The following is a 27,934-nucleotide window of genomic DNA, read 5'->3' on the forward strand; positions in this document are numbered from 1 at the left end:
CGGAAATAAATAACTTAAAAACAACTTTGGGATAACTAAACAATCAACATTTTTATATTTGCTGATGTAAAGAAGAGGAAACTGTCGTCTCTTCCTTCTAATTTTCGCATAGAAACGAAATACTATCGTCAGTTATTTAGGACCTACTAACAGATTAATACACAAACATTCATCTTCAAGGTAATTCACACACGAGAAGTATATTTGCATAACGTACGTTTTAACCATTATACGAAGTTAAAAATATACAACAGTTTTTATTAGATTTTTATAATAATTGCTCATAATAACAATAATAATGACAATAAAACAATTACATCAATAACTTTAATCATGGTAATAAAAATGCTGATTTATTTCAATAAGAAGCTGTAAAGAGGACAAGTACAATAGAAAATATAAATTTAAAAATTGGCAAGAATATAACGCAAATCAATCATTTTTAATAGACATTGAATCAAATAAACACATTAAAAGAACATTTCATTATGTGAAATGACAACATACACAGGATGTAATAATAACAAAACAAATGGTTATCAATATCAGTATTAAAGGTTCAAATAAACGTGTGTATTCGAATAGTATAATAATCAAATATGTTAATTTATTTAATAATAACGTATGTAATATTAAACAGTATATATATATCTTCAATGGATAGCAAATAATCAGTAATAGTTATCAAGATGATTCGAGAATGATAACGTTAAATAATTTGAATTACACAATAGTTTGTCAATGTAAATTTAATTTCCTTTTCAGTCATTTGAATATACCATTATTTATGCAAAAACTAAAGATGACATGACATGTACACACACGCATACACACACAAATCAAAATAGACAATAAAAAAAATAGAACGTAAACAAGCTAATAAATACCAAATTATTCCTTCTCATAAATATGTTGTGTTGTTATTATGTTTTTCTTCGAAAGAGAAGGCAGTTGCAAAATGGTCTAACTCAATTGAATTTGAAAAAAAAAAAGGTTATACGAAATAAACATTTTTAAAGACTGTGCGTAAAGACTGAGAAAAAAAGATAAACAATTAAAAAATAAACACTAGAATAAACAGTAAACAACTATATTCCTTAAGTTGTTATGTCGTAAAATAAAAAAAATTGAAAAACATAAAGCTATATATATATAAGTGATGATTTTCATATTACCTTATTATAGAATTTCTATGGAATAGTTATTTTTTTTAAAAAAAGAGACTAGAGAATTAAAACAAAATAACACTAATGACCTTGAGTAAATTTAAACAAACATGTATTACATAATCGTGACTAGTAAACCTAACCTTCATCAGATTTTTTAAAATTTCCTCATTGTAATTTTAAAGTAATATTATTAGTTAAAACAATAATAATAATAATATACCTAAACAGTTTACCCTGATATAAGAAATAATTTATGTAAAAATTCAATAAAATAATAAACACTTTTGAATATAAATAATACAGAAAGTGGTAGAATATTTCAGTTCATAATTGAATCCAATTTGTTCTAGTTAGGCAGTTTTGTTTAATTGAATGACCCCATCTAATAATGTCAGTAAGAGCTATAAAATGTGTATAAAACCAATAATAATAATAATAACAACAACAACAACAAAAAGACTTCATCAAAAGATTCACCTAAATTAATACCAGCAATAATGATTACACATCAGTCTAGTTGTAGTTATTTAGCAAATGCAAACCTTTTAAGTAATATATGTAGTTGGAAATTTATAACCATAATTACTACTTTCTTTCTGAAGATAGATCGGCCAAAAAAAGTGATGAAAACTTATGTGTGTATGTGTTTGTTATTTTGTACGTATAAATGGTGTATTCAAGTTTGTATTGGAAAGATAAATTAATAAATACGTGGACAATTTCGCATAGATTTATGTATTGATGATTAAACAAATACAAATGATGCAACACCTCGACCACATGTACATGATCTTTGCGGTATACTAACCATACGGAATCTACCTTGACAATCAGAAGTACGTAGTGCACGCCATCTAGTCTCAACATTTGGTAATCCAGATCCAGTGCATCTGTAACCCAAATCTTCCCTCATATATGTTGGATAACATGTCACACAGATTTGTTGACCTGGTGTAAGTAACGCTGAATGAGTAATCCACGATTCAGAATTCGAATAATTGTCTTCCCAATTTTTGTTCAGACCAGTATTTCCAACTGTACTGTATTGTCTTTTGTGGAGAAATGATTTACGGCTAAAAGTGATCGATTGACCATTATAATCATTGTGTCGTTTATAACGATTAGGATAATAATAAGAAGGATACAGATCGCGTGACTGTGAAAATTGCCATAACAAATTTTGTGATTGACAAGCCTGATTTGAATACGTAATCTCATATACTGCACAATATCTGAAAATTATAAGAAAATGATTGTCATTAAATGAAAACATCAAAACAATATTCATTTTGAGCTGATATTTAAGTTCATTAATTTAAATTCCACAGAACAACTGTTACAATAAAAATATCTGTATAACGCTTCTGTTTAGAAGTATCGTAATGATAAATTATTTATATAGTCAAATTATTACTGAACTCATTGTGTAATCACCTATACTTTTAAATAGGGTATATATCTTACCTAGGAACTATGAGATTAGTATCATTACATATTTTTATTGTGTTTTGCATATACCTTTCATAAATAAACATATTTTCTACAACTCTCCAGTAATAATGGTACATTAAATCCATGTAATTTCAATGGTCAACGTTTTCAGAAAAATCGGATTCGGGTAGAACATTAAAACTCTATTGTTTTAGTAAACATCAGTGGACTTACGGAATTACATTGTTAGTGAAGCTTTTATAGTACTGGATGTTAAACTAGGCGTGATACGGTAGTCTTATCAAAAGTATTCTAATTGACGTGTGATACATAATATGCCTATGAAATCTAAAGTATATCGTTCTTTATACGATATTTTTAATTGTAACATATGGTCAAATGCAAATAAACTGATAACACTGTTCAAACTGAAGTTAAATTCTGTGTTTTAAGTAATAAAAAGCGCATCCCTTAAAAATTGATGATCTTGAATCCTGTGATATAAAAGTAATAACCATACCATCACAAAGTTTCAGTGGATATCGAAATAACTGTTCAATGTTAACTAGTTTATTTTAATATACCTGAATGTTAACAAACAATAATAATGGGAATAATGGCATCATATCATTCTTGTATTCTGTTTTATAACCTTCAAAATACTTATTTATAAATTATCAATTATTCACTATCTATGTATTAGTCATAGAAATTATCTGTCTATAAACTGATATAATGATTATTCTTAAAATAAAATAAGAATGTTTCATTACTTATTATCATCACCCATCAACATATCTTATCCTGATATCTTTGAATATCATTGACGTTATTTTCTTCGATTAGTAATTTATGATTATGACCTGTCTAATTGTTGACATTTCGCCCCTTACATAACCAAATATTAATTATCTTGTTGTCATTGAAGTTTAATAATAGAATGCTCTTCATTAAAATGTTTAAATAAATCAGTCATGGCAATTATTATTATGGACAGATTATTAGTAGTTAGACATTACATGTGTGTTTCAAAGTCAAAAGAATTTCATGTCAAATAGAGTGACCTACTGGAACACCTAAATTAGTGAAACTATTTAATTACTGATCAAATGATTAAGTAAAAAGAAAAAGTCAAGGGGATCCCTCTACCTACATATTATCATTGGATTAGTGGTATTTCATAATACAGATGTGCTATTTATTTTTGTTCAGACATTTTACTGTATATATGATATATATAAACTGACGACACTCATTTGAGGATTCGATTTTCGATTAATATGTCCTAGGTTTGAACTCGTTCCATCTAGTTCAGCTTTGAAAAGTCAGATTGTATTATTTATTTTTGCATTATTATTTAACTTTAGATCTAATCTACAGATATGTAAGTGATCACTGATTCACATCAACCAACTTTTTAAAGATATTCTACCGTTTATTTCATTGTTTGAACATCTTGACACATTGAGAATATTAGGAGCTCTAATTGAAACATAGTTTATGAAACCCTAAAGTGGCTATCAAACTGGCCAACAGAAAGACTACATATAGTCTGTGAAAAAAACTTTTGAAAAGAGTTATGAAAGTATTTTTGCCCGACTCTAGAATAATTTTAATCATTGTTGAGTAATAAGTACTCATTTAAACATTCTGAGGAGTACCGAAAAGTGAGTATAATAGAATGTACTCTATTATCTTCTTTACTTATGATTATTAAATAAAATACTATTAGAGCAACATAAATACTCGTCGAATCAAATGCAATAACCAAGAGATTTCAATTAGTATTTGGTAACTTGAGGAGTCGTGATAACCATTTGTTGAATTATTATATTTTTTGAGCACTAAACATTTTTGCATTGATGTCTAAAAGCACTAAAACAAATTCTCTAGCAATGTAAACTGCTATTTCAATGGAAGATCAGTGTGTTACAAGAAGAGAACATTTAAAATCTAAAGAATGTCATATTATTACTTACGGATCAGGTTCTGGCTGTTCAGTCTTATTCATTTTTATTAATCTACCAAGATAGAGTTTACGTCGAACATCAAAACGCATATCATAACGTCTAGTTAAATCCAATACATCTCCACGTACGGGTAGTAAATGTGCCACTTCAGCTGTTATAAAGAAAAGGTGTAGAGAAAACTAAAAATCAAATGTCATCCATTAATATAACGTATTAATGTATATCAATTTCAACGTAATTTATTGACCACAATCTTTGATTTATATAAAATACTGATTTGTTTCACAAAAATTAGGTAAAAGATGGATTTAGAGTGATTTTCAAGTGGAATAAACTTATGCTTCAAAAATGTTGGTGCATACTCATGGTTAAGACGCTAATTGTTTTAAGGCGATTGTTCGCAATTCAGTTACATGGTTACCAAGTAGGTATCTACACTGTAACGTAATATAACAACTTTAGATATAAGAGCTAAAAGTTCTAGGTTGAAACTTTTACTGAGTTATCAGACATCCCTGTCAAATATTGCCAGTCGAATTCAATGAGTGAAGTCTCGGTGAGGCTCCCGGTCAAAATAGTTCGACAATGCGTACACGGTATTGCGATGTCATGTAGTTAAGGCTAGTCAATAGGGGACTCTGGATGCAAATTTCGTACAATTCGGTAAGACTTACCTGTAATCTCTAGGGAACTGATGTTTTGTTTGTGATTTAAATTCACACCACTTAGTTTTGCAGTCTTAAGCGTTATCACTAATTTATTCGGTCCACAACTGACATGTTGCGGATTAAAACACTTACACATAATAAGTGATGAATGGCATGTTAGTCTAGTCCTGATTCTAAACCTGAACTAAAACATCTATCTATAACTCGTTGATTTTCGATAATTTTCCAACTGATCACAGTGTATGATAATAACTACAAGTTCATAAACTATTAGATCTCAATCAGACATTCCAGTTACTCATTGAAATTCCAATGTTAATTTCGATACTGATTACTACACATATAAGAATAAAAAATAACTGTTCATAACTGTTTCTAAGTGTTTCTCTTTTGAATTATTGAAAAAACTCTCAATTTTTTTAAATGGATGAATACTTTATTGCCAAAGAATTATGACAAAAATCAATAAACAATAAAACACCAGTTTTATGTATTCACATATCAAATCAAACCTTCTTACATAACCTAGATCATTGTGTAAATTGTGTAAACTTTCTGATGATTCGTTTCATGATTTCTAGTCTTCAATGATATGAACATTAAACAGACATCCACCAGTACATTGAGATGTTGCATTTTTGTGTATTTAAAAATACTTTAACCATTTAAACTTAGACAAAAAGTTAGTTTTTTTTTAACTTGTTCGTATAAATGAAAATTGTTCATTTTTTCGTCATTCTTACCTAATAGTTGGCATCGTTACTCTAATATGATGACATAGTAACTGCTATTTTTGAGTTTATGAGTTGGTTGGACAATTTTCTAACTGTAAATTTTAATGTTTCAGATCACATTGTTACTTGACTTCAATCAAATAAAAATAATAAAGACCGCAGTTAGTATACTATTTTTGTCTTTATCGGTAGTACATAAAATTAACACGATAAGTATAAATTGTTTTCAGCCTGGCAGTTAGACAACAGACTATCTGTAATTACCTAACTGATATCTGTCAAATGGTATATATATATATATATATATATATATATATATATAAATTTACAGATCTACCGAAAACTATTGTCTGCTACTGTGTTATAATAATGACAGTAATTCCTAATATCAGGTTATTGTTAAATGATTGGACACATTTGAAGGTTTCTTTAAAATAACCATTTGATATTGACTATGGAAGTGGTATAAATCAATGACAAGTGATCAACTAACACTCCTCATTGTTAAGAAGGTCTAGAGATAAAATATATATTCATCATTCCTCAGATTTCAGCAGTCCATAATCTTACGCTACTAAGTAATAAAGAAAAACGGTCAAAATAATGTATCTCTCTAGTTACTAGTTGACATCCATATAAATCTAGCGGAAAAGTTTCGATTCATTTTATTTTCTTTCTGTGATTGAATAAAACAAACAAAGCAGCCTTGACGAAAACTAGATGCTTAATAAAACTTTAAGTTGCAGAAAATACAAACCATTATTAGTGTTATCAAAATAATCTCTGAAATGAGTAACATGGAGAAATGTTTTATATTGTGTTCGTTATTAACTTGTATTCACTGCATTCATTATTAGTTTTAACAGTGTTTCTTTCAATAATCAAAGTCTTCAAAAACTCTTTAATAAGTGTCAATCATGTTATTTCGTTGCTATATGTATAGTTAGTACAACAGGTTTTAAAATATACTGAATAGTTTGTTATAGTACTTTCAATAGTGTTTCCTTAAATTACCTTTCCCCTTTTTTTCTTCTATAAAGTAATGTATACTAATCCAAAAGGAATATAATGATTTCTTCTCCTCATAAAGTCTTATAAAAGCTCGTGTTACAAGAATCTAAATAGATACTTTATATCTCTCTTATTCACTATTGGTTAATGTATGAATCACAGATACTATTAATTAAAATCTAACCCTTAACAGACGTAGTTTTAGTTTTAAATAGTCGATTGGAACTTCAGATAACAATTTAAGAGTAAATGATAATTAAAATCTAATTGAATAAAGCGAAACGAAATTTTTCAACCATCATGACAACTGATAAAACATATAAACATACTTGACCTTGACTTGTTTACTTATCACTGTGTTTTTTTCCCTAAATTGCTTCTTGATAATTTTCAATTCCTTTTTTTATTGCTACTTTGAATTTTTATTGTCTAGCATTAGCAAAATAAAAAAAAATATAAAGCCCAGTGTACATGTTGACAACACTAAAAAATCGCCTCCTTAATTTTCTTTTACCTCATTATCACCATTTTACTTAATGTTTCTAGTTTCTATTAATGCCGTTCGCTGATTCATACAACAACAAATTAATTGAAAATCCAGCTGATCAGTATGTATTATGAGATTGTAAAAAAGAAATGCATTGTTAATTGTTCATTATATTTATATATCTGTGAAAAACTAATGTTGGATTTCAAGGTATTATTGTTCAATAATGAATTATTCATCAGTCTAATTATTAACAGTTTGAAATGATATGTAAGCCTGTGTGTGTGCTTATTTATGTGATAGGGTTGTTATGTATAAATATATAGGAAATTTTCTTGAATATAAAATCTGTTTGTACACATGGTCAGTTTATCAAATGACAAATAATAAATCTACTCATGAGTAGAGTAGGTAAATCAGTGTAAAACTATAAAGAAATAGTCAAAACAAATGCACATGCTGATGATTCTGAATTAAATGAAAACTAAACTAAGCATACCAGCATTCTTCCTGCAAATTAACTTTATTTGTTCTTTTTACTTCCCTCTTCTTTTTGTTGTTATTATTATTATTATTACAATTTTATTTCTTCGTATTTAGCTTGGAAATGTGTAAATAAAACCTGTTTTTTTGGTGAATAGTTTTCTATTTCTGGTAATATATAAACGAATCATTTTGTATTATTGAATAAAGGTCAAAAATGATAAATAAGGTATTTCGGTAGTTTGATATGAGTCATTGTTTGACCTTGTGTATATACCAGGTTTCTAATTTTTTTATTAGCTTTTAAGAAGAGGAGTGTTTCACTTTTACCATATCAATAAATTGTCATGTGAAAGACAATGAAAAGTAGGTATTGAATTAATTTTGTTTGATTAAAAAGAAAGTAACTAAGCAATTGACGGTTTATCATTTTGTTTACTTGGATCGAGTTAACCGATTACACATAAAAATTACCTTACATTAGTAGAAGTAAATATCCTACTGTTATTATCAAAGAAATTACTTATTTGGATATAGGGAATTTATATCGAATTTATATATATATACATCAAAGTGTTAATCTACCTTTTATATCATAAACATAAGGTACCATCAGCGTTCCAGATCTTCCAAATCTTTTCGATGCACAATTATGTCCAATACATGGTCTTGTTTCATTCAACTCTGGACATGGCTTACCATTGTTACTTGGTTTAATTTGAATTTGTCTGTAACGTGTACTAACACTTTGACCACATGTATATTCACAACTTGTCCAAGGTCCCCATTCACTGACTGTACAATCCACTTCTGTAATCAAATAAAATACAAGGTGATGTCTTAGGTATTAAAGATATCAAATTTAATTATGTCAGATGTAACTAGAGTTGAGAATTAAATTCATTAATATCAGAATATAAAAGCGGAATAGTTATATTCCACTAAATTGTAATAATGTAGTTCTAAATAGCAAATTTTTAAACGTTTTTGACAGTTTCTTTATTGAACAATACAAAACATCCCTAGAGGATAATTTAAGCATAACTAATGGGACGACTGAACTCCCTGAAAAGTGTATACAACGATAGAAATACCAATTCGGTAGACTTTGTTTAAATACTTTGCGAAATAAAACTTGAAACCAAATGAAGTGTGTACGGTAATCAAATTTTTTTATCTTTACTGGTCTTTATGGACAAATTGTTGTAGAAAGCAACTTAAAAATAAGCAGACTGTTAATTACAATTTAAGTATTTTTAACAACGACTACAGAATATGAAACAAAATTATTGTAAACAAGAATATTTAAAAATTCATCTTTAATTTAAAATAATTCTTAGTTTTTGGTACTTTTAATCACCATGAAGAAAGATAATCAGGCCCATTACAGTTAAATTGCAATTTATTATAATATATATTTCAGTGGTTGCGACCATGAGTCAATTGAAGCTAGATGACAATGGAAAACATGGAAACACTGAACGGCCAGCTCGTCTTATTGTAGGATTCCTTCACAGTACGCGTCCACGATCCCAACTCGCGAGATTCAAACACACGATCTATCAGTGTCGCACGCGAGTGCTTAACCACTAGACCACTGGGCCGATCAGCAACCCGTGGTGTTAATGTCTAACTTGAAACAATCCACGAAATTGCGCGACACATCCATCATTATGTTCAGTGGTTTACTATCTCACAAAAGACCTGGTTGAACTCCACTAGTGACTGCTTCTTACTTGAACTCCATGAAATACCTCTTGAAGCCAGTCACTAGCTTCAGTTGACTCACGATCATAACTATTGGAATTACTATAATATTCACAAAAACCCTTCTCATATATTTTATATGTCAAAATAATATTCTGACAGCTCATAGTGTATTCCATTCCATGTGTACATAAATCCCTGACGAGAAATATTAGCTTCAATATATGAATATGGGAAAATATCATTAAAGAACAATATTATGTTTGTCAAATGAATATTTATATAGATTTTCAAACCGTAATCTTATTTAAAATGTTTACAATGGGAACACTCGATATCACTATGGAAAAATATTATCGATAATTTAAGATAAACCTAATGGTATCTCATTCAGTTTTTGAACTCTGACTAATTTTTCGCAAAAAACGAGTAATAATTATTGAATGTGTTATAAGTACAAGTTGTCCGTTATACTGTACATTTTAAAACTACTATATTACTATTTAGTAGTATAAACTAAATCATAATTGATTATTTAACAGATATACGATTTAAATCATTTCAAAATGTATATATTTATTATGGTATAGTTAGAACGTTTAAACGAAACTGCTGATTAGCTTGCATTTTAACAAAAGACATAAACAAATATTCCATTTGATATCAATATTTTATTCTATTAAAACATTAGATGGTACAAAGTACCCTCATTATATATATATATATATATATATATATATATATATCGATTGGATCATACATTTACCAGTCGCAGTAAATGGAATTAGAAATGAATTTTATTGTCAGAAACGTATATCTAAGTTGTTAGGAATAATTTGTTGATAAAAACAAACTTTTGTTTGGATGCTTGAAATATGGAAGCATAATTATTCTTTACTAATTTGCACAAAATGGGCAACATAATCATTGATAATTTGTATTGTTTTCAGTGTGAGAAAATCGATAGTAACAATAATAATACTATAGTGAGATTTTGTTATGACTGTATAGTAGATTCGGTAAAAGGTGCGAATAACTAATGCAAACAAACGAGTAATTTTGTTTATAACTTTTTTAAACTATTTAAGATAATGGGGATGATCAAACATTTTAGATACAACTCGAACGTTTGACATTATCTATAAAGTATGTAGCTCAGAATTAAAACTTGGCAGTTTAAATCACTGATTTTTCAGCCACTGAGTTGTAAACTCCTAACCCTCTACACCTATAGTGCTTCATAGTAATGGGTAGTATCATTCGATTTAGGACACAACATGAAGTTTAAATCGACTGAACAAGGTTGTAATCGATTAATTAATGATATTTAACATTACACCATATTTATTCTTTAACTCCCTAATAATTTAACATCAACGACAGAATCCGTCAATATATTTTATGGGATTACAATTGTTGCTAGATTATAGAGCAGTTTCACACAACCCTTAAAATATCTATGTACAAAGTCTCTCAAAGGTACACGAAATGGTTTTATGTGGCGGTGATCTTCATGGTCATAAAATATACCCTTGTGGGCCAGAGTAATTTTACATTGGTTTTCAGGAGAACCAGACACCATGCAGACTCTCATGTGACAACCCAAACAGTACAGTTCAATCCCGTTTAACAGAAGATCCAGAAACCTCTCAGGCTGAAATTTTATAACCCGAGCAGTATAGGTCAATCCCGCTAGACATCGTATAGGCTTTAACGCTACAATCTGAATATTACGGCTAGATTCTGTGGCTCAAACCACACAAGTACCAAGCACCCTAATGTCAGTAATCTTTTTAATCACATCTTGATTTATTTGGGTATACTATAAAGATTTTCTACTATTTTGTGGATCATTAATTAGTTGATTGAATAAAATGTTTTGAATAAACAAACCCAAATGAAATCATTGTTTAACACTTACAAAACACTTTCTATTTAAATGAATTGACATTCACTTCCCCACTATATCATCTATGCTTTATAATGGGATACTAGACTATTTCTCATAACATTTACGCTATTTAAAACCTGTTAAATATTACGTATAAAACATATGATAATTAATATTAGTATCAGAAGGGGTTTTGTGGAGATTGCAGTAATTTCAACAGTTGAGATGACAATGGTGGATGTGTCGCTCAATTTCGTGGATTAGCTGAAATTAGATATTAACACCGTTGGATGCCGGCTTAGTAGTTTAGCGGTTAAGCGTTCATGCGCCAGACTGATAGGTCCTGGGCTCGAATCCCGCAAGGCGAGATCGTGGATGCACACTGCTGAGGAGTCTCACAATAGAACGAAACGACCGTTCAGTGTTTCCAGGTTTTCCATGGTGGTCTAGCTTCAATTGACTCATGATCTCAACTGTTGAAATTAATATTACATTTCAAAGTTTGCATAAATAAACTGGAAGTTATTATCTAGTTCTTCATTATTTTGACAGTATAATGTAAATACTTTACATTAATTAATTATTTTATAAACATATTATAACCACAAAAAAACTACTTTAGTCACTTGGTCATAATGAAATCATAATGTACTCATTTTCCTCATTATTATATTTAATCATTAATTTGCAACTAACTAAAATGAAGTAGAATAGATTCAAAGTGACTTATAATAGGGACAATATTTCTATTTAACAAAATAGTCATATTTTTTTTCATTTCACTATAGTTATTAACTTTTCTTAGTACACTTCAATTCTAAGTATTCACTAGGAATGTTTGAAGAAGAAGAAAAAGTTAACCACTTCATTACATAGTTTCTGAAATTACAATATCAATAATGTCTAGAAGATATCGATTACATCCATAAATAAGAAATAAAATGTCCTAAAATAATATTTTATCTAAATTTGTTGCTTTTACCCATAACATATTATCTGATCAAAATTGCCCCATACATAGAAGTGATAATGGTATCTATATACTGACATGGAAGAAATACAGTAATTTTTTTTTACACTCAGACCTAAATTTAAACACGTGTCTTTATATTTAACTATAATGAATAAATATAAAAGATTATATCTGTGCTACTATGCATTTGTACCATTGTATATTGAACGTATACATAATTCAATGATAGCAACAACAACAACAAAAATGTAATCACTACGTTATTCTCATTCTATGATAACATCAGATTATTCAAATGTATAGCATAGTTGTATTTAAATTACAGGTGTGTTCCATCTGTCGTCTTCTATTTATTTTGTTTTCCCGTTTTCATTTATACAATGACGAGATTTATACATGAATGACTTACAATAAGGTCAATGATAAAGGGTTATGAAATATCAGCTGATTTAATTTAAATATACTTTTTAATCTTTTACATAACTCGATACTTATCTTGTATTACCCTGTTTAATTTGTTGATTATCTGTTTTATAACTTACAAAAACCTATTACATTACAGGAAGTTTAAAATTATATTTACCAGTTATTTGTATGTATTACTTTATTGTTACTAACGGAGATATAAAAACTTTTTTTCTATCATGATAATGAATGACTTTGCTTTTCATTTCTAACCAACTACAATAATCAACGAGACATTTACCATCCTATATATCTCATAAATTTGATAATTTAACGTTAAAGACAAGAAACCAGGAACAATGCAAAGAGAAAAGAAAAGTCTTTATTGTTACAGTCAATTTCCAATTACTAAGTTGCTATTTGATAAATATATTTTTAAGATATTGTGACAGTGATCATGGACTATTTGATACTCTCCTGACTGATCAGGAAAAAAAATGGTCATTAGACTAAACGAGTGTTGTTGATAAGGAAGAAAATAAAATATTGTAGAAAATGAAGAACAGGAAAAGACGATTATGTTACATAAAAACTGAAGTTATAAATTATTTCGTCAATGTTTCAATGAAAGTGAAAGCTGAGAAATGTAAACATTCCTTATCTTATTACTTATGATAAATAAATTCCATAAAAATTAGTGAATGAAAAACTCTATAAAATATAAATCTATGTAAAAACAATGAAATTTAAATTGTTGAAACTTAGAGCAGAAAATATTTAAATTTGTTTCACATCGAAGAACTTGAAATGAGTTTGGATCCTTCAGGGATTATCAGCTTTCTCAACATTACATGTATACCATGCTAATAAGCGTCAACTAACATGAAATCGAGATCTAGGATCTCGTAACAACTTTCACAAACCACTTAAAATTAAAATATTCATCAAATATTATCAAGGTAAAACTTATTCCTTTTTGAGTATAATGACAGCAGTTCCAAGAAACTATAATTCAACTTCATGTTATTACCTTACTTCTTATTCTATGTAAAATCGGTTTGAATTTTACTTTAAAATTTCATAAAATGACTTAAAACTACAAATAAAATAATAATGATTATGGCTACTGAAAAAAAACACTAAGTAAGCAAAGAAAAGAGTGGAATGAATCTTCTGTACAATAATCTATCCAACTATTAAAGTAACAATCAGAATTGTTATTTACAAAGAATTCAAATAGATCTATATATCGTTTATAACACTTTCATTTTTACAATTAGTTTGTAGAGGTTAATTTCCTCTATATCTGTTTCCAATAAATAGTATATCCCGTTAACTAAATATTTAATGCAGGCTAAATCTCCTAGTCGAATTATGAATTTACTTACTTACTTAATTACTTACTCCCAATGGAGCATAGGTTGTCGACCAGCATTCTCCAACGCTGTCCTGGGCTTTCTTTTCTAGTTCCATCCTATTCTTGTTCAATTATGAATGTACTCGAAACTATTCAAATGTCTAGACACCAGTTATAAAGATAGTTTATTGTTGAATAATCAATAAAATTCGCAAGTGTGCAGATAGCAAGCATACAGTGAAACCAATGAGTGTGTGTGTGAGAGAGAGAAAGTGATAAAAATCCATATATATATTTATGTGTGTTGATCGATTATGGATAAATTATTGATTGTTTGTGTGTTACAACCGATAGGAGAATAGATAAATATTGATGTACAGATATACACACAATCAGACTCACATATAATTTTACATAATAGATTAAATGCCTAAGTTATAGTAAGCAGAGAAATAATAAACTAGACCACAATGGAAAACCTGGAGACACTGGACGGCCATTTCGTTCTATTGTGGGACTCCTCCGCTGTGCGAGTCCATGATCCCACCTCGCGAGATTCGAACCCAGGACCTATAAATTCAATCAGGTCTGTTGTGAGATAGTAAACCACTGAACATAATGATGGATGTGTCGCGCAATTTCGTGGATTGTTTCAAGTTAGACATTAACACCACGGGTTGCTGATCGGCCCAGTGGTCTAGTGGTTAAGCACTCGTGCGCGACACTGATAGATCGTGTGTTTGAATCTCGCGAGTTGGGATCGTGGACGCGTACTGCGAAGGAATCCTACAATAAGACGAGCTGGCCGTTCAGTGTTTCCATGTTTTCCATTGTTATCTAGCTTCAATTGACTCATGGTCTCAACTATTGAAGTTACTATAATATCCACAAAAACCTTTTGAAATAATGAACTAGTTCAATGAGTTTACTACAAATCACAACAATTTAATGAAATTTTCTAAAAATTCATTGAAATCAAATTACTCGATGAAATTTTATAGTTGAATTCATGAGTTAATTGAAGCTAGATCACCACGTAAAACCTGGATGGCCGTTTCGTCTTTGATGAAATGTCTATCGTTTTAAGTTTTTTATATTTTACTACGCCTTTTCTGGATAAATTTTTACATTTTAAAGAATTCTCTTTCAACTTAATAAAAAGATTTCAATATATTTGTTGAACGTTGAAAGTGTAGACACTTAATAAGCTGTCAATTTTATTATTCAGTTAAACGTAATTCTCATGCCCTAAACAAACTGTATCGTTAACGTAATTAAAAATAGATATAAATATATGAATATTGTATACGATATTAAATGCAACAGTTAATAAGCAGAGATGGATAATGGCTAGCAGTGGAATTCAGGACGCGCGTTTCATTCTATTTGGAACTCGTCAGCTGGGTGTACCTGCATCCGAGAGTTGATGTTCACTCTAGGACTCGAACCCAGTATCGTTTGCTTCAAAGCTTGTGATTTAAGACAATATCGAGGCAATCCACGCAGGATGCACATATACCAACAAGAGACTTATCAATTGCAGTCCTAAACAACAATGGGAAGATACAAGCAAACAAAACCAAATGAATTTACAACAGTTATGTTCTTTTTTATTATTAAGTATAATTATATAATGTGCAAGAACTTAATAGAGTGTGAGTGACCTACAAAAGAGATTTTTCCAATCCTTTATGACATATAATTACATTTAAAGATTGGAGTAGTTTCATTACTGTAAATTAGTTATAACTGTTAGTTATGATCGTTTGATTCTATGATATCTTAAATTTTCGTACATACAGCAAGTGATTACTATTATCATTTAATGTTTAAAATGTACTATTTGTCCTTTCCCAATTACAATTTGAGTTAGTTACATATATAGACGTATTTAAATGTGAAAAGCATTTAGTAATTATAACTGTTTCATTATCTTAATCCTTTATAATATCACCATTCAACAAAACAAGTGCTTTATTAAAAATATTATATGAGATTTCGTATTAGACAACTCCATCAGTTTCCTTTAAAATCATGAGATCATCTGACTTCGATTGTAAATAGAACATTAGAAGAATTTTCTAACTGAATTACTTTATTGAAATAGAAACTGAAGAATTATGGGATGATATTTCTCTATAATTGTCATGAGAAATATGAGACAGTTATTTCATGTTATAATCTGCTATTTTGCTAGAGCGAATATAGTGAATTGGGGAGCGATTGAACTGACTAAGTATGGGTGTCTGAAAAGAATGACATCTGAATCTGTGACTCAATCCTTGACAGAAAGTGATTTAACTACAAAGCTATAACTATTGCACTATTAACATTTTTCCTCTATAACAAAATCGTTGAACTATTATTTACATTTTTATAATAGCTAACTCATTTACAATACCTATTCAAACATCTTGAAGACTCTGAACTTTCTATTTTGAACAAATTTTACATACCAGAATGAGTTTTGTGGAGATTTGTAGAAGTTTCACTGGTTGAAATCATGAGTCAATTGAAGCTAGACCACCATGGAAAACCTGGAAGCACTGGACGGCCGTTTCGTCATAGTATGGGACTCCTCAGCACTGCTCCATGGTGGTCTAGCTTCAATTGACTTATGATTTCAACCAGTGAAAATTTTATATATGTTATTGTCACTTCAATATTCAAGGTTTACTAACACATTAAGAGGTCATTATTTCATGAGTAAGAAATTTTTTTCACTAGTGATTTAAAAATTAGAAAAATTATGCTAATTTTCCATTCATCTTTTATAATGTCAATAGAAAGTAATTAGAATTAATAATTTTCTAAAAACAATCTACCGTTAGATACGAAACAACAACATTCACTCTATGTGACTATATCATGACGATGTAATTTCATTCATTCATTTCAAATTAATGTTAAAATATTTCAGAAAATAAAGGCTAAATACACATGCACACACACACGCACACAAATAAAAAGATGGAAAGAACATTAGTGAATAGATTAAAATAAAGTTAAAAAGAAATAAACTGAGATCTTATTAAGTCTAGTCGTATTTACTTCCTCCCTAACTCACACACACACACACTCGACACACACACGAAGTTATATACTTATTCATACATAACAATAAATAGTAAAAGATGAACAAAACTGTATAAAATCTTTCATTTACGTCTTATAGAAAGAGAAACTTAGTCACTATAGTAGTTAATTCTTGCTTCATTTTTTTCTCCCTATAAATAGATGTAATATATTGTTCATATTAAGCCATAAAAATATAATGCATTGTTTAGTTGCCTTATTTCTTTAAATGTAAACGAAAGGATAAATCTTCCCATTTCTTCATGTTTTATATTACTTTTAAATGTAAAAATATAAAAGAAATAAGCCAATAATAATGGACTCCACAACTCCATACTGATAAAAACAATAGAAATAACAGAAAAGAAATGAGAAAGGGAATTTTTCAATAAATGAACTATTTAAAGCTACCATAAATCTTCATTAGTTACTTAGAATTAATTGATATTACTAGTTAGGAATAAGTTTGCCTTATTTTTTGAAATATATGCAAGACTGAATGGATGAAAGCATTGGCGATCCCGGGTTTAGTACAATCAAGAATGCTCTAATGCTATATGATATTTCCATTATATTTGAGTGAGTTAAAACTTGCGACAAACATTCATTGGGTGTACTCAAGTCTGTAGTCATTTTCAGTGAGAAAGCTTTATACTACTTTCATCCTGAAAACTCAAAATTGCACTGAACACAATGCTGAATAAAGCAATTATCATGATTTCTGTTAGACTCTTCAAATGTTAAATTGAGTGGATATTTAGTTCGGAATATCTTATCTATCCTTAATCACAATCCTATCAAATGAATAAGGCCGAGAAGTTTAGATTTAGCTGTGAGTATAAACATTCAGTTGAAATCCAATGGTTCAAGATTTCATTTTAAGCTATTCTACAGTTGTCATATTTCAGCGAAGTAGAACTAACTTCAAATAAACCTATTACAAACAAAAATCTAAAGTTCAAAGTGTACAATCAAATGAACCACATTTTATTTTTAACAAGCAACATACAATGAGTAATATTTATTCTAATCAAACACTTGATATTATAATAGCTTATTATTTCACATCTCGCAATAATGATAATGTATGAGAATTCTTTTTTAAAGCCAGTTTACTTTTTCAATTTGGAAATAGTAAGACTAAATTGTTTAGAACGAACTTTGTTAAAATAATTGATAAAAATGGTTACCAAAGTTTCATTCAAAGAATCTATTTGTTATATGTCCCAATGATTATGACCTTGTCTGTCTACCTTCAAAATATAAAGTACTTTTGCAAGATTATTAACAATCACTCCTTTTGATGTTCCGTTAGAAACAGAAAAAGATTGAGCAATTCAGTTACTTGAAATTTTATCAAATATGGCGCATAAAACAGTGAAAATCAACTATAATTTCTTTTAATGTTCTTCACAAAAATTAATCTCCCTTGACTGAAAGGAATCCATTTTAAATTCATTTTTATCTGAATTATCTGTCCTATTATATGCTATTCATTTCTACCTATTCTTATTTATTGTACTCTCCTTTCTCTATTTATTTGTCTTAAATGTTATCTTTTCGTTTCCATGGTCAATACATTTAATGGTTCACAGTTGTACCATGATACATTTGTATCAAATAATAAATAAATAAAATATATTAGACTCAACTATATATATAATTTTGTAACAGTTACGTAACTAATCAAAATAGACTATAATTTAATTCGTGCGAAAACAGTTTTCTGTTACATATCAAATAAATTAACTGAGTAGGTTTATATCATAAAAATAATATCATATATATATTTTTTAGTTGGAATCATGAATCGATAGATGTTAGACCACCATTAAAAGTCTAAAAGCATTTAATGACCGTTTTATCTTAGTATGAAACTCCTCAGCATTAACAAAACAATAGATCAAATTAACAACTACATGTAGATAGTGAGAGTTGATGAACAATGTTTAATTACTTCATTTAAGTTTGCCATAAATAATTCCTATCGAAAGTTGCCATATCAAAAGGATATAAGTGACAAATTACTTAATACTTAAAAATAAGCAACGCTTTCTAGGATTAGTAATAATAAGACGTTACAAAGCTTAATTGATAACTTAGATACTATACATTTGAAAAAGTCAATGAGTTTCTTTTTATGGGTATCGTTCTACACAAAGACAACCAATCAATCTAATGATAAGGGCGTTACAACATTTGTTAAAACACAATAATAGCAAAATTGAGACATAATCATATCTATGTTTCTTTTTTATTAAAAAAATAAAACGTTTTCATGATTGGATAATCAAAGATATGACTAAGTTATCTTTATTGTCGATGAGTAATCTAATGAAATATGAGTAGAAAAATCTTATTTACATTGAATCTTATAAAAGTACTCTAGAACATTGTTATAAAAATGCTCTATTCATAGAAAATAAGCAAATAAACTATAATTATATATGATATTATTTCATTTGATTTAATTCTCAAACGAATAATATCCAGTTTCTACCAGTAATTAATATAAAGAAGAGATTAGAATGTAATATAATAAATAAAATTGTTTTATTAAATCAATTTATCAAATATTACATAAATTGAAATCAATTTTTAACTACCTAAATCCATTTCCAATAAAATTCAGAAGAAAGAAAAATCGAGAAAAATAATTTAGTCGTTGAAATCTTGGATCAATTAAAGCTAGATGACAATGGAAAACCTGGAAACACTGGACAGCTGTTTCGTCCTAATATACGACCCCTCAGCAGTTCGCATTCACGACCCCGCCACCCGTGAGATTCAAACCTAGAAGCTATCAGTCTCGCGCTCGAGGGCTTAACCACTAGACTACTGAGTCGGCCAGCAACCAACGGTGTTACTGTTTAACTTTAACCAAAAATATTTGTTAGATTTATTTTAAAATCATTGTTTTTCATGGTAATATATCTGCTTTAAATAGCCTATAGATATTTTGCCGATAAAAATTAGTATGATAATCTCAAAAACAATAGAAAATCAATGAGATTAGATCTAAAACAGTGACACAATTTATTAACTAGATTCACATATTCATTTTCAAATCATATTTCATACATAAAGACTAGTGATAATACCTGTTTGCCCAAACTGTAATAGATGGAATAAGGTTTGAAATTGTCATCTAGTGTTAAAACGCCACTATCTTTTTTATCCCAAACAATTATAACTTTGTTTTACATAAGATTTGGTTTTTTCGTTGTTATCTGACGAAAAAACATTCAATAAAGTGAAAAAATTAATCGAGTAGTTTTCATTCTTAATCAATGAATTATAGAGATCAACAAAAACATTCTATACACACATTCACTCATTAAGATTAATTCAGTAAGCATGTAATAAAAATAAAAAAAAGAAACTTACGTACTTGTATGAATAGGAATAGGAATAGATTAAATGCTCTTAGAATGTTAATTATTTGGATGACGTTAATTTAAATTACTTTTTTCTAGTCATTACATTATTCTTTTTCGAATCTTTTATTACTTTTCCCATCAAAATTATGAATGAAAAAAAAGGTTTAGGAAAACAAACAGAAGTATTTTTGATTGAGATCATGAACCGATTGATGTTAGACCACCAATTTTGGAAACGTGGAAGCACTGGATGGCCGTTTCGTCCTATTGTGGGACTCCACAGCAGTGCGCATCCACGATCACGCTCGCGGAATTCGAACCCAGGGCCTTCGGTCTCGCGCGCAAACGCTTAACCTACTGAACCACTGGGCCGGCATCCAGTGGTGTTAGTGTCTAACTTCAACCAATCCAAGAGATCGCACGACCATCTTCCATTGTACTGAGGTAGATACCTGTCTCTACCCGACATAGATTAGCTCCACTGGTCACGGCTTCTCACTAGAACCCCGAGAATTCACTCACGAAGCTAGTCACTAGTGAGCACATGGTAATTATCAGTATAGGGGTTGTGGAGATCTCAATCAAAAACTTAATAATCTCCACAACCCCTATACTAGAAGTATTTTTGTTTCTTTACTACATAATTTCTACAACAGATGTACATGATATTTTGAATGAAACTTTCCATTGAAATGCATAGATACACAAAGATTTCCTAATCATACTTCATTATTTATTGTTAGTCATATTCTTAGAACAAATTTGTTTAATTAAAATTAACGTACAAAAATCATAGTAAAATTTTTGAATTTTTTTGTTTAAATATCATTGACATAATTTACCAGTACATTCAAAAACTGATATCAAATATAAACAAACAAAAATGTAGTATTGAATGTTTATTGGATTTAAAGGACTCCATTTATACGATATTCATTTATAATCAAAAGATTACTGTTAAATTAAACATGGTATTCATGTATTGAACAAATAATATATTGAAAATATAGTATTATCAATGAATAGTTTGTTACCATAAATAAAATGGTTAATGGAATGAGAAAATATTTTAAAATAAAATGATGAATAAATAAATAATATTTGGGACATCCCAATAAGTGGAAAAATTAGGATTTCTGACGTTTCGTCATTTAGTGTAAGCCATTTCTTCAAAGAATAAACAATCAGATCAAAATTAATCCAATTTTAAATAGTACAACGAAACAACACAGAATTTAGTTATTTATTCTACGAAGAAGTAGCTTACACTAAATGACGAAACGTCAGAAATCCTAATTTTTTTACTCATTGGGATATTACAAATATAATAATTTAACTATAACAATCTACTTAATGTTCAATTTATCCGAGATTATAAAGTCAAACCTTGGTAATGACACCAATATAATGATGAAGTTGGTATTTTAACCTATTCAACTATTTGTTGCTAGTTACATTTATCTTAGAAAAAACTTATTATAATAATCAGACACTTATATTAAAATAGATAAAATCATTCTTTTTTTTAATTTGTAATCTATTTATTTAAGTTTTATTCTTTACACAATTGAACTGAAACTATTTTAAAGACATTTTAATTAATCAATCAATAATTTATATAATTAGTTAGAAACATAAATAATTGAGACATTATAATCATATGTTAACACCATTTAACCAATTTTTGTTTGTTTGTTTTTTTTTTTATAGGTTTTTAATATAAATAAATAAGGTTAATAGGTATGATGTTGTTAAGCAGGTGTAAGTTAATTCAATGTATATCACTACCGATTATGCAAAATGTACATTTATATATAAAATGAATTAGCTGTATGAATAATACTAACATTTATTCAATTGATAGACCCATATGGTTATATTATAAAGCTTATGAATTATAGAAATCCTATTTCTAGGATGAATTCAATATTTCTTGTGTTTGTTTTGTTTTTGTTTTTTCACAAACAAAAGAATGCATATGCATATACAAAAACTACTTAACTCCAACAAATGAGATCTAATGATACACATATTTCCTTAATCTCTTTTTTTCTCTCTCTCTCTTTCTCTTTAAATAAACATAGATTTGCTTCCATTTAAAAGATCGTCTCTATTTATTTTAAACTATAAAAAATAATAATAAATAGTTCTTTATTATTTAATTATCAATCTGTTCAAATTTCATTTTGATTAATTTACCCAATAAAATTAAAAGGAAATTATTTAAAATTATGTAACTATGACAACAAATAAACATTATAATCTATAAGTAGCTTAGATATTAGAAGAGATGTTTGTTTAAATTAAAACTATTGATTCATAATATGAAGATTGATCAAAATTTCGATTATGATAGATTTTATTAAAAGTAGAATAGAAGTGATCTGTTTAAATAATCAATATATATGTGAACATTGGTTCATTTCTCATAATGTAAGTGTGTTTTTTTTGTTGGAGGAACTGTTAGCTTAATCAATATTAAGACACAATTTCTTGAGTGTAATAATCATTGAAGAATCTTAGATAAGATTCATTAAAAACCTTTATGACTACAAGCTTATAATATGGGTTTTTTTAATGATCTGTTGATATAAATATCTACACGATCGAATTCTTATGATCATTTTGATCAATTTTTTTAACATAGACGAATACCAGCCAGATGAAAGATTTATGTTTGTCGGATGTCGTTAAATAGTTTGTAATAAAGGTTTCTTATTAACAAATGTCAAATGACATGAAACCTGTACGTATGGCTTCCTCCCATATATCTCCAACCAATTTACATAAAAAAAATGACACTACAATGTAATCATATAACCTAGCTACTACATTTTAAGTTGACTGAAAGATTTTGACTGTCACTAAGTGTCATACACAATATTATTGGTTATTACTAAGTTGCAAGTTTGTGTAAATAAATTACCTCTGTAGAAGGTCAATCTAATGGGAATATCTCTGTGAAATTGAATAACATAGTTTCGAATTACATGACAACCATTAGTTATTTTGAGAGTACAGATGTCTGATTGAAAAGTTCCAAGTAGAACGATAAGTTGGTTGTTAAGCTACTTTATCCAGCCACTAAAGATAGAAACAAATCATTCAAACCAAGTTGTTTGTACATGCAAATATACCAGTCTCTCAGCACTGGGAATCATATCGGTAATTATTTTATCACCTATAAATAATCATCATACAGTATTCTCTTTAACTGTTTTCGAAAAGAATCTTATTTTTAAGTGTCAACTCCTGTTAATTTTAGATTGGTTTACCTTTCTTTTGTGTTACACTCTTCAATAACTTCTAACACAATCCCTTCCTTTAATAAAAAAGAATTAGTAACATTTAATGGACTATTATAAGAAATATCTTAAAAAGTGCAGACAAGAAAGGATGTATTTGTTTATATTAATTGATAAAGGTCGATATTTATAAAATTCTTAATTTCCACTTTATAGATGATGTTTACCATTCATGTGTAGATATGCATCTAGTTTTAAAAGTTTCAGATGCTTTTTTTCTAAATTAAAAATATTTGGTCTGTAAGTAAACAAACAAAATCTCAAAAAAGCAAGCCTCACATAGTGCCTGGTTTTTATTAAACAAGTAGAATCACGATAAGAGGTAATTATATTCAGCAAAAATGGACAGTGGCTAGTAGTGAAATCCAGGACACGTGTTTTGTCCCATTTGAGACTCGTCAGATGGATGTACCTGCATCTCAGAGTTGATGTTCACTCCAGGATTCAAGCCCATCACGTTATCCACTTAGCTACCGAATCCTGATAGTCACTTGCTTGTGCAATCACCAAAAGGTAATTATAATTTCTCCTTATTTAAGATTACGTTTTTTAGGGTTTTTTCCAAATTAATTATCTCCGACCCAAATGATTGCTCTGGAATTAATTTTCACAATCCATTTTTTGCATAGTTCAGTTAAGTTACTTTAGGGTTTACATGAAGATTATGATTGAACCTAGAGGGGAATTTTCGGTTAATGAGAAAAAATAAGAGATATTTTGATGAATGAACTGGCTGCACTACTGAATATCCTAACAAGCCAAACTGTCTCATGTACAATGACTTCTAATTAAGTCACAGGAGAGTAATTAACATACAGTAAATAATCTGGTTTAAACTACGGTCTTGTGGAATTCTTTCACAAATGTGACCAATATTTTGCTAATGATTACATTTAAATTTTTTACTTAGGTGGAAATATATCATAAAATTCATATATACGCAAAAATGGAATAGTGAAATAAAAATAAGTTAGTTATAGAACTATGTATGCTTACATCATTGTTTGAACATCCAATAGCATATGCCCCCTCAAGAAGCAAAACAATTTCACGAATTTATGACATTTAGGATTATGATAAAGGTATTAAGTTTCGTTAAGTCTTTGTTTATTCGCTGTTCATTGAATGCTAACAATCTTTACAATAATTTCTTACCATAAACCATGAATTATTAAACTGTTCAAATCCATTTCAGGATTTAATTAGCTTTAAATGTTTCGGAATACTAGAGAAAACCAATTCAGATAAATGCTGTATGCATTTGGCTTAAGCTCTGTAATACTAATCCAGAATTAGGAACTTTTTCATCATAAACGATATCCCGTGTGCGGAATCGTGGATGCGTACTGATGAGGAGCCCCATGCTAGCACGAAATGGCCATCCAGTGCTTCTAAGTTTTCAGTGATGGTCTAGCTTATATCGACTAGTAAATCCAACCGTTAAGAGGCCACAATCTCCATAAATCCCCATGCACATTTATTTCTATATGTTTATACAATAGGCTAAATGAAACTAAATCATATATTAAGCCTGCTTTTTCCACAAAACATCACAGTAACGAATCCATTTAAGATATAATTCTACTTTATCAAACTAAAATTCGAAGGAAAAAATCAATTACTCCTTTCAAAACCACCAGTAAAATACCAACAGGTAGAGGAGAGATGAGTAAGTAATAAAGCTGTACGATGAATCAAAATCGAAGTTGACATTCATCATAACTATGACTTCAACAATTTACGTCACTCATTCGTTCATTTTATTATTACGATATCATTTCATTGTCTAATATTATTTACAGTTTGAGGTTGTGAAGATTGTTTTATTTCACTGAAACCATGAACTGATCAATATCAGACCAACATTGGAAACCGGGAGGTAATTACCGGCCTTTTTTTCCTAATATAGAACTCTTCAGTAATGCCCATCCACAATCCCGCACGTGGGATTTAAACCCAACATCTTTGGTTTCACGCGCGAACGTTTAACTTTTAAACCACTGAGCTGGCATCGAACTTTATTAATGTCTAACTTCAACCACTCCACAATGTTGAGAGGCCATCTCTCATCCAACATGGTTGAACTCTAATAGGCATGGCTTCTCATGATTTCAAAGTAATATTATTTAATTGAAAAATATGAACTAAATCAAATCAAAGATCATTCTTATTGTTAAAATTTAGAATCAAATCTTATCAATAGCATTCTACGTCATTGTATGATATATTTAACAAGAAAATAAACTATTTATTTAAAACAAAAATAAGAAATTGACATTTAAGATTGGTATTTATGGGAAATTAGTGTGTATTGTATCCTTTTTGAATGTTCTGTTCATCTTATAAAACGTAAGGGGATTTACGAAAATAAATATTATTTGTGTATTATAAAATCAAATATGTATATAACATGTTTACATATAAACAGTGGAAAAGTTGAGCAGTAAAAAACTTACCACTATCACAATGGAACTATGTTCTTATTCAATAGTAAAATCTATTATGAAATAGTTGTTTATCCCTAAACTGACCTACTATTTGAAATTGACTGAGTTTTTAAAGCTCAAAGATTCAGTCACTTCAATTGCCTACAACGATTGTATAGAACATTAAGACTATAGTATAACCATGTTACAACGACTAATGAATTAGTGAGTCTTGAAGTAGGAAATTTGTAAATAAGCTATTTTTTAATTCGGATCATCTGGTAGATAGCTTTAAATGAGAAAAATCTACAGACAGCACTATTAAGATGTCAAATCGCAATCAATGTATTTTTCTATTAACTATTAATCATATACTATTACTAGCAGATTAATTAGTTAACTGCTTTAATTCATTAATATAGCGTTGATATGATGCAACAAAATCCCCATATCTGTTTAGATTGGAATGAATCAGTCAAGTAATTGGATTTGAAACCTTTTAGTAAATATAACTAAATGTGTATAAACTATTTAAACTACAATTAACTTGGTGAAGGGTGATTTATCGATTGAGACATTTGACTTTTGTTCTTCAATGTGTAGATTCTAATCTACTTGTATTTGAGTAGTTGGATAGTACCATAAACCGTTGCAATAAATATCTATGTCATAATTCAGCTATGTCCTTAATGAATTCAACTGAAACCAACTTAGTTGAATTCAGTAGGTTGTAGAAGAAGAAATAAATAAGAACATTACAATTGTTTCATGTTTATTATACTTTTTTAAAAACATTACTTGTGTTATACAGAAATTAGCAGCAATCATATCAAAATAATGAATTTCATATGAACACTTGATGTAATTTTAAGTCCTACAAATTATTTGCAACTTTAAATTGATATGCATGAAACTAAAGAAAAATGATTATCATTAACATATAGACTTACTTGTTTTTTGACATGTGAAATGATAATCATGACAACAATCTCCAGTAATGACACAACTTTCATCACAATAACAACGATCACGTGGACTTGAATGACCAGCTACACTACGATATTTCTTCCATGGATAATATCTAGATATTGAAGATTGTCCAGTTGATTTGTAAACAAAACATTTCTTCTCTCGACCGGCACAACATATAGACATTCCATTAGGTTGAAGGCATCCATTTGAAATAACTAATGAGATTTGATTGATTGTAATATAAAATAAAAATAATATGACCCAGTGGAAAAACTTCGAATTAAATTGAATATTTAATCGGTTTTGAACTGATCGAATCATTTTTTTTTTGTTTATATATGAAAATGAGTATTTATAATTCACAAGATAGCAACAACAAAAAATATTGAAAATATTGTAATGAATGAACTGGATTTCTAATGTCTAGTAATTATTTTTGTATAGTAGGAATTCTATAATAAGTTTTTGCTGCCTGTTATGTGCATATAAT

At 28.8% G+C, this 27,934-nt stretch overlaps 1 protein-coding gene across 1 annotated transcript; it reads right to left on the reverse strand.

Annotated features, from left to right (window-relative positions):
- Positions 1 to 1,716: 1,716 nt before the first annotated feature.
- Positions 1,717 to 27,934, reverse strand: MS3_00008390 (uncharacterized protein). The gene is made up of 4 exons (XM_051216740.1): positions 27,423 to 27,934; positions 8,539 to 8,763; positions 4,580 to 4,721; positions 1,717 to 2,401 (listed from the first exon to the last, which is right to left on the reverse strand). Exons 1-4 carry the CDS (start codon positions 27,763 to 27,765, stop codon positions 1,915 to 1,917), a joined length of 1,197 nt encoding a protein of 398 aa, XP_051073834.1. The 5' UTR covers positions 27,766 to 27,934; the 3' UTR covers positions 1,717 to 1,914.

The sequence above is a fragment of the Schistosoma haematobium genome, chromosome 1 (assembly GCF_000699445.3).
Source record: "Schistosoma haematobium chromosome 1, whole genome shotgun sequence".
Lineage (NCBI taxonomy): Eukaryota > Metazoa > Platyhelminthes > Trematoda > Strigeidida > Schistosomatidae > Schistosoma > Schistosoma haematobium.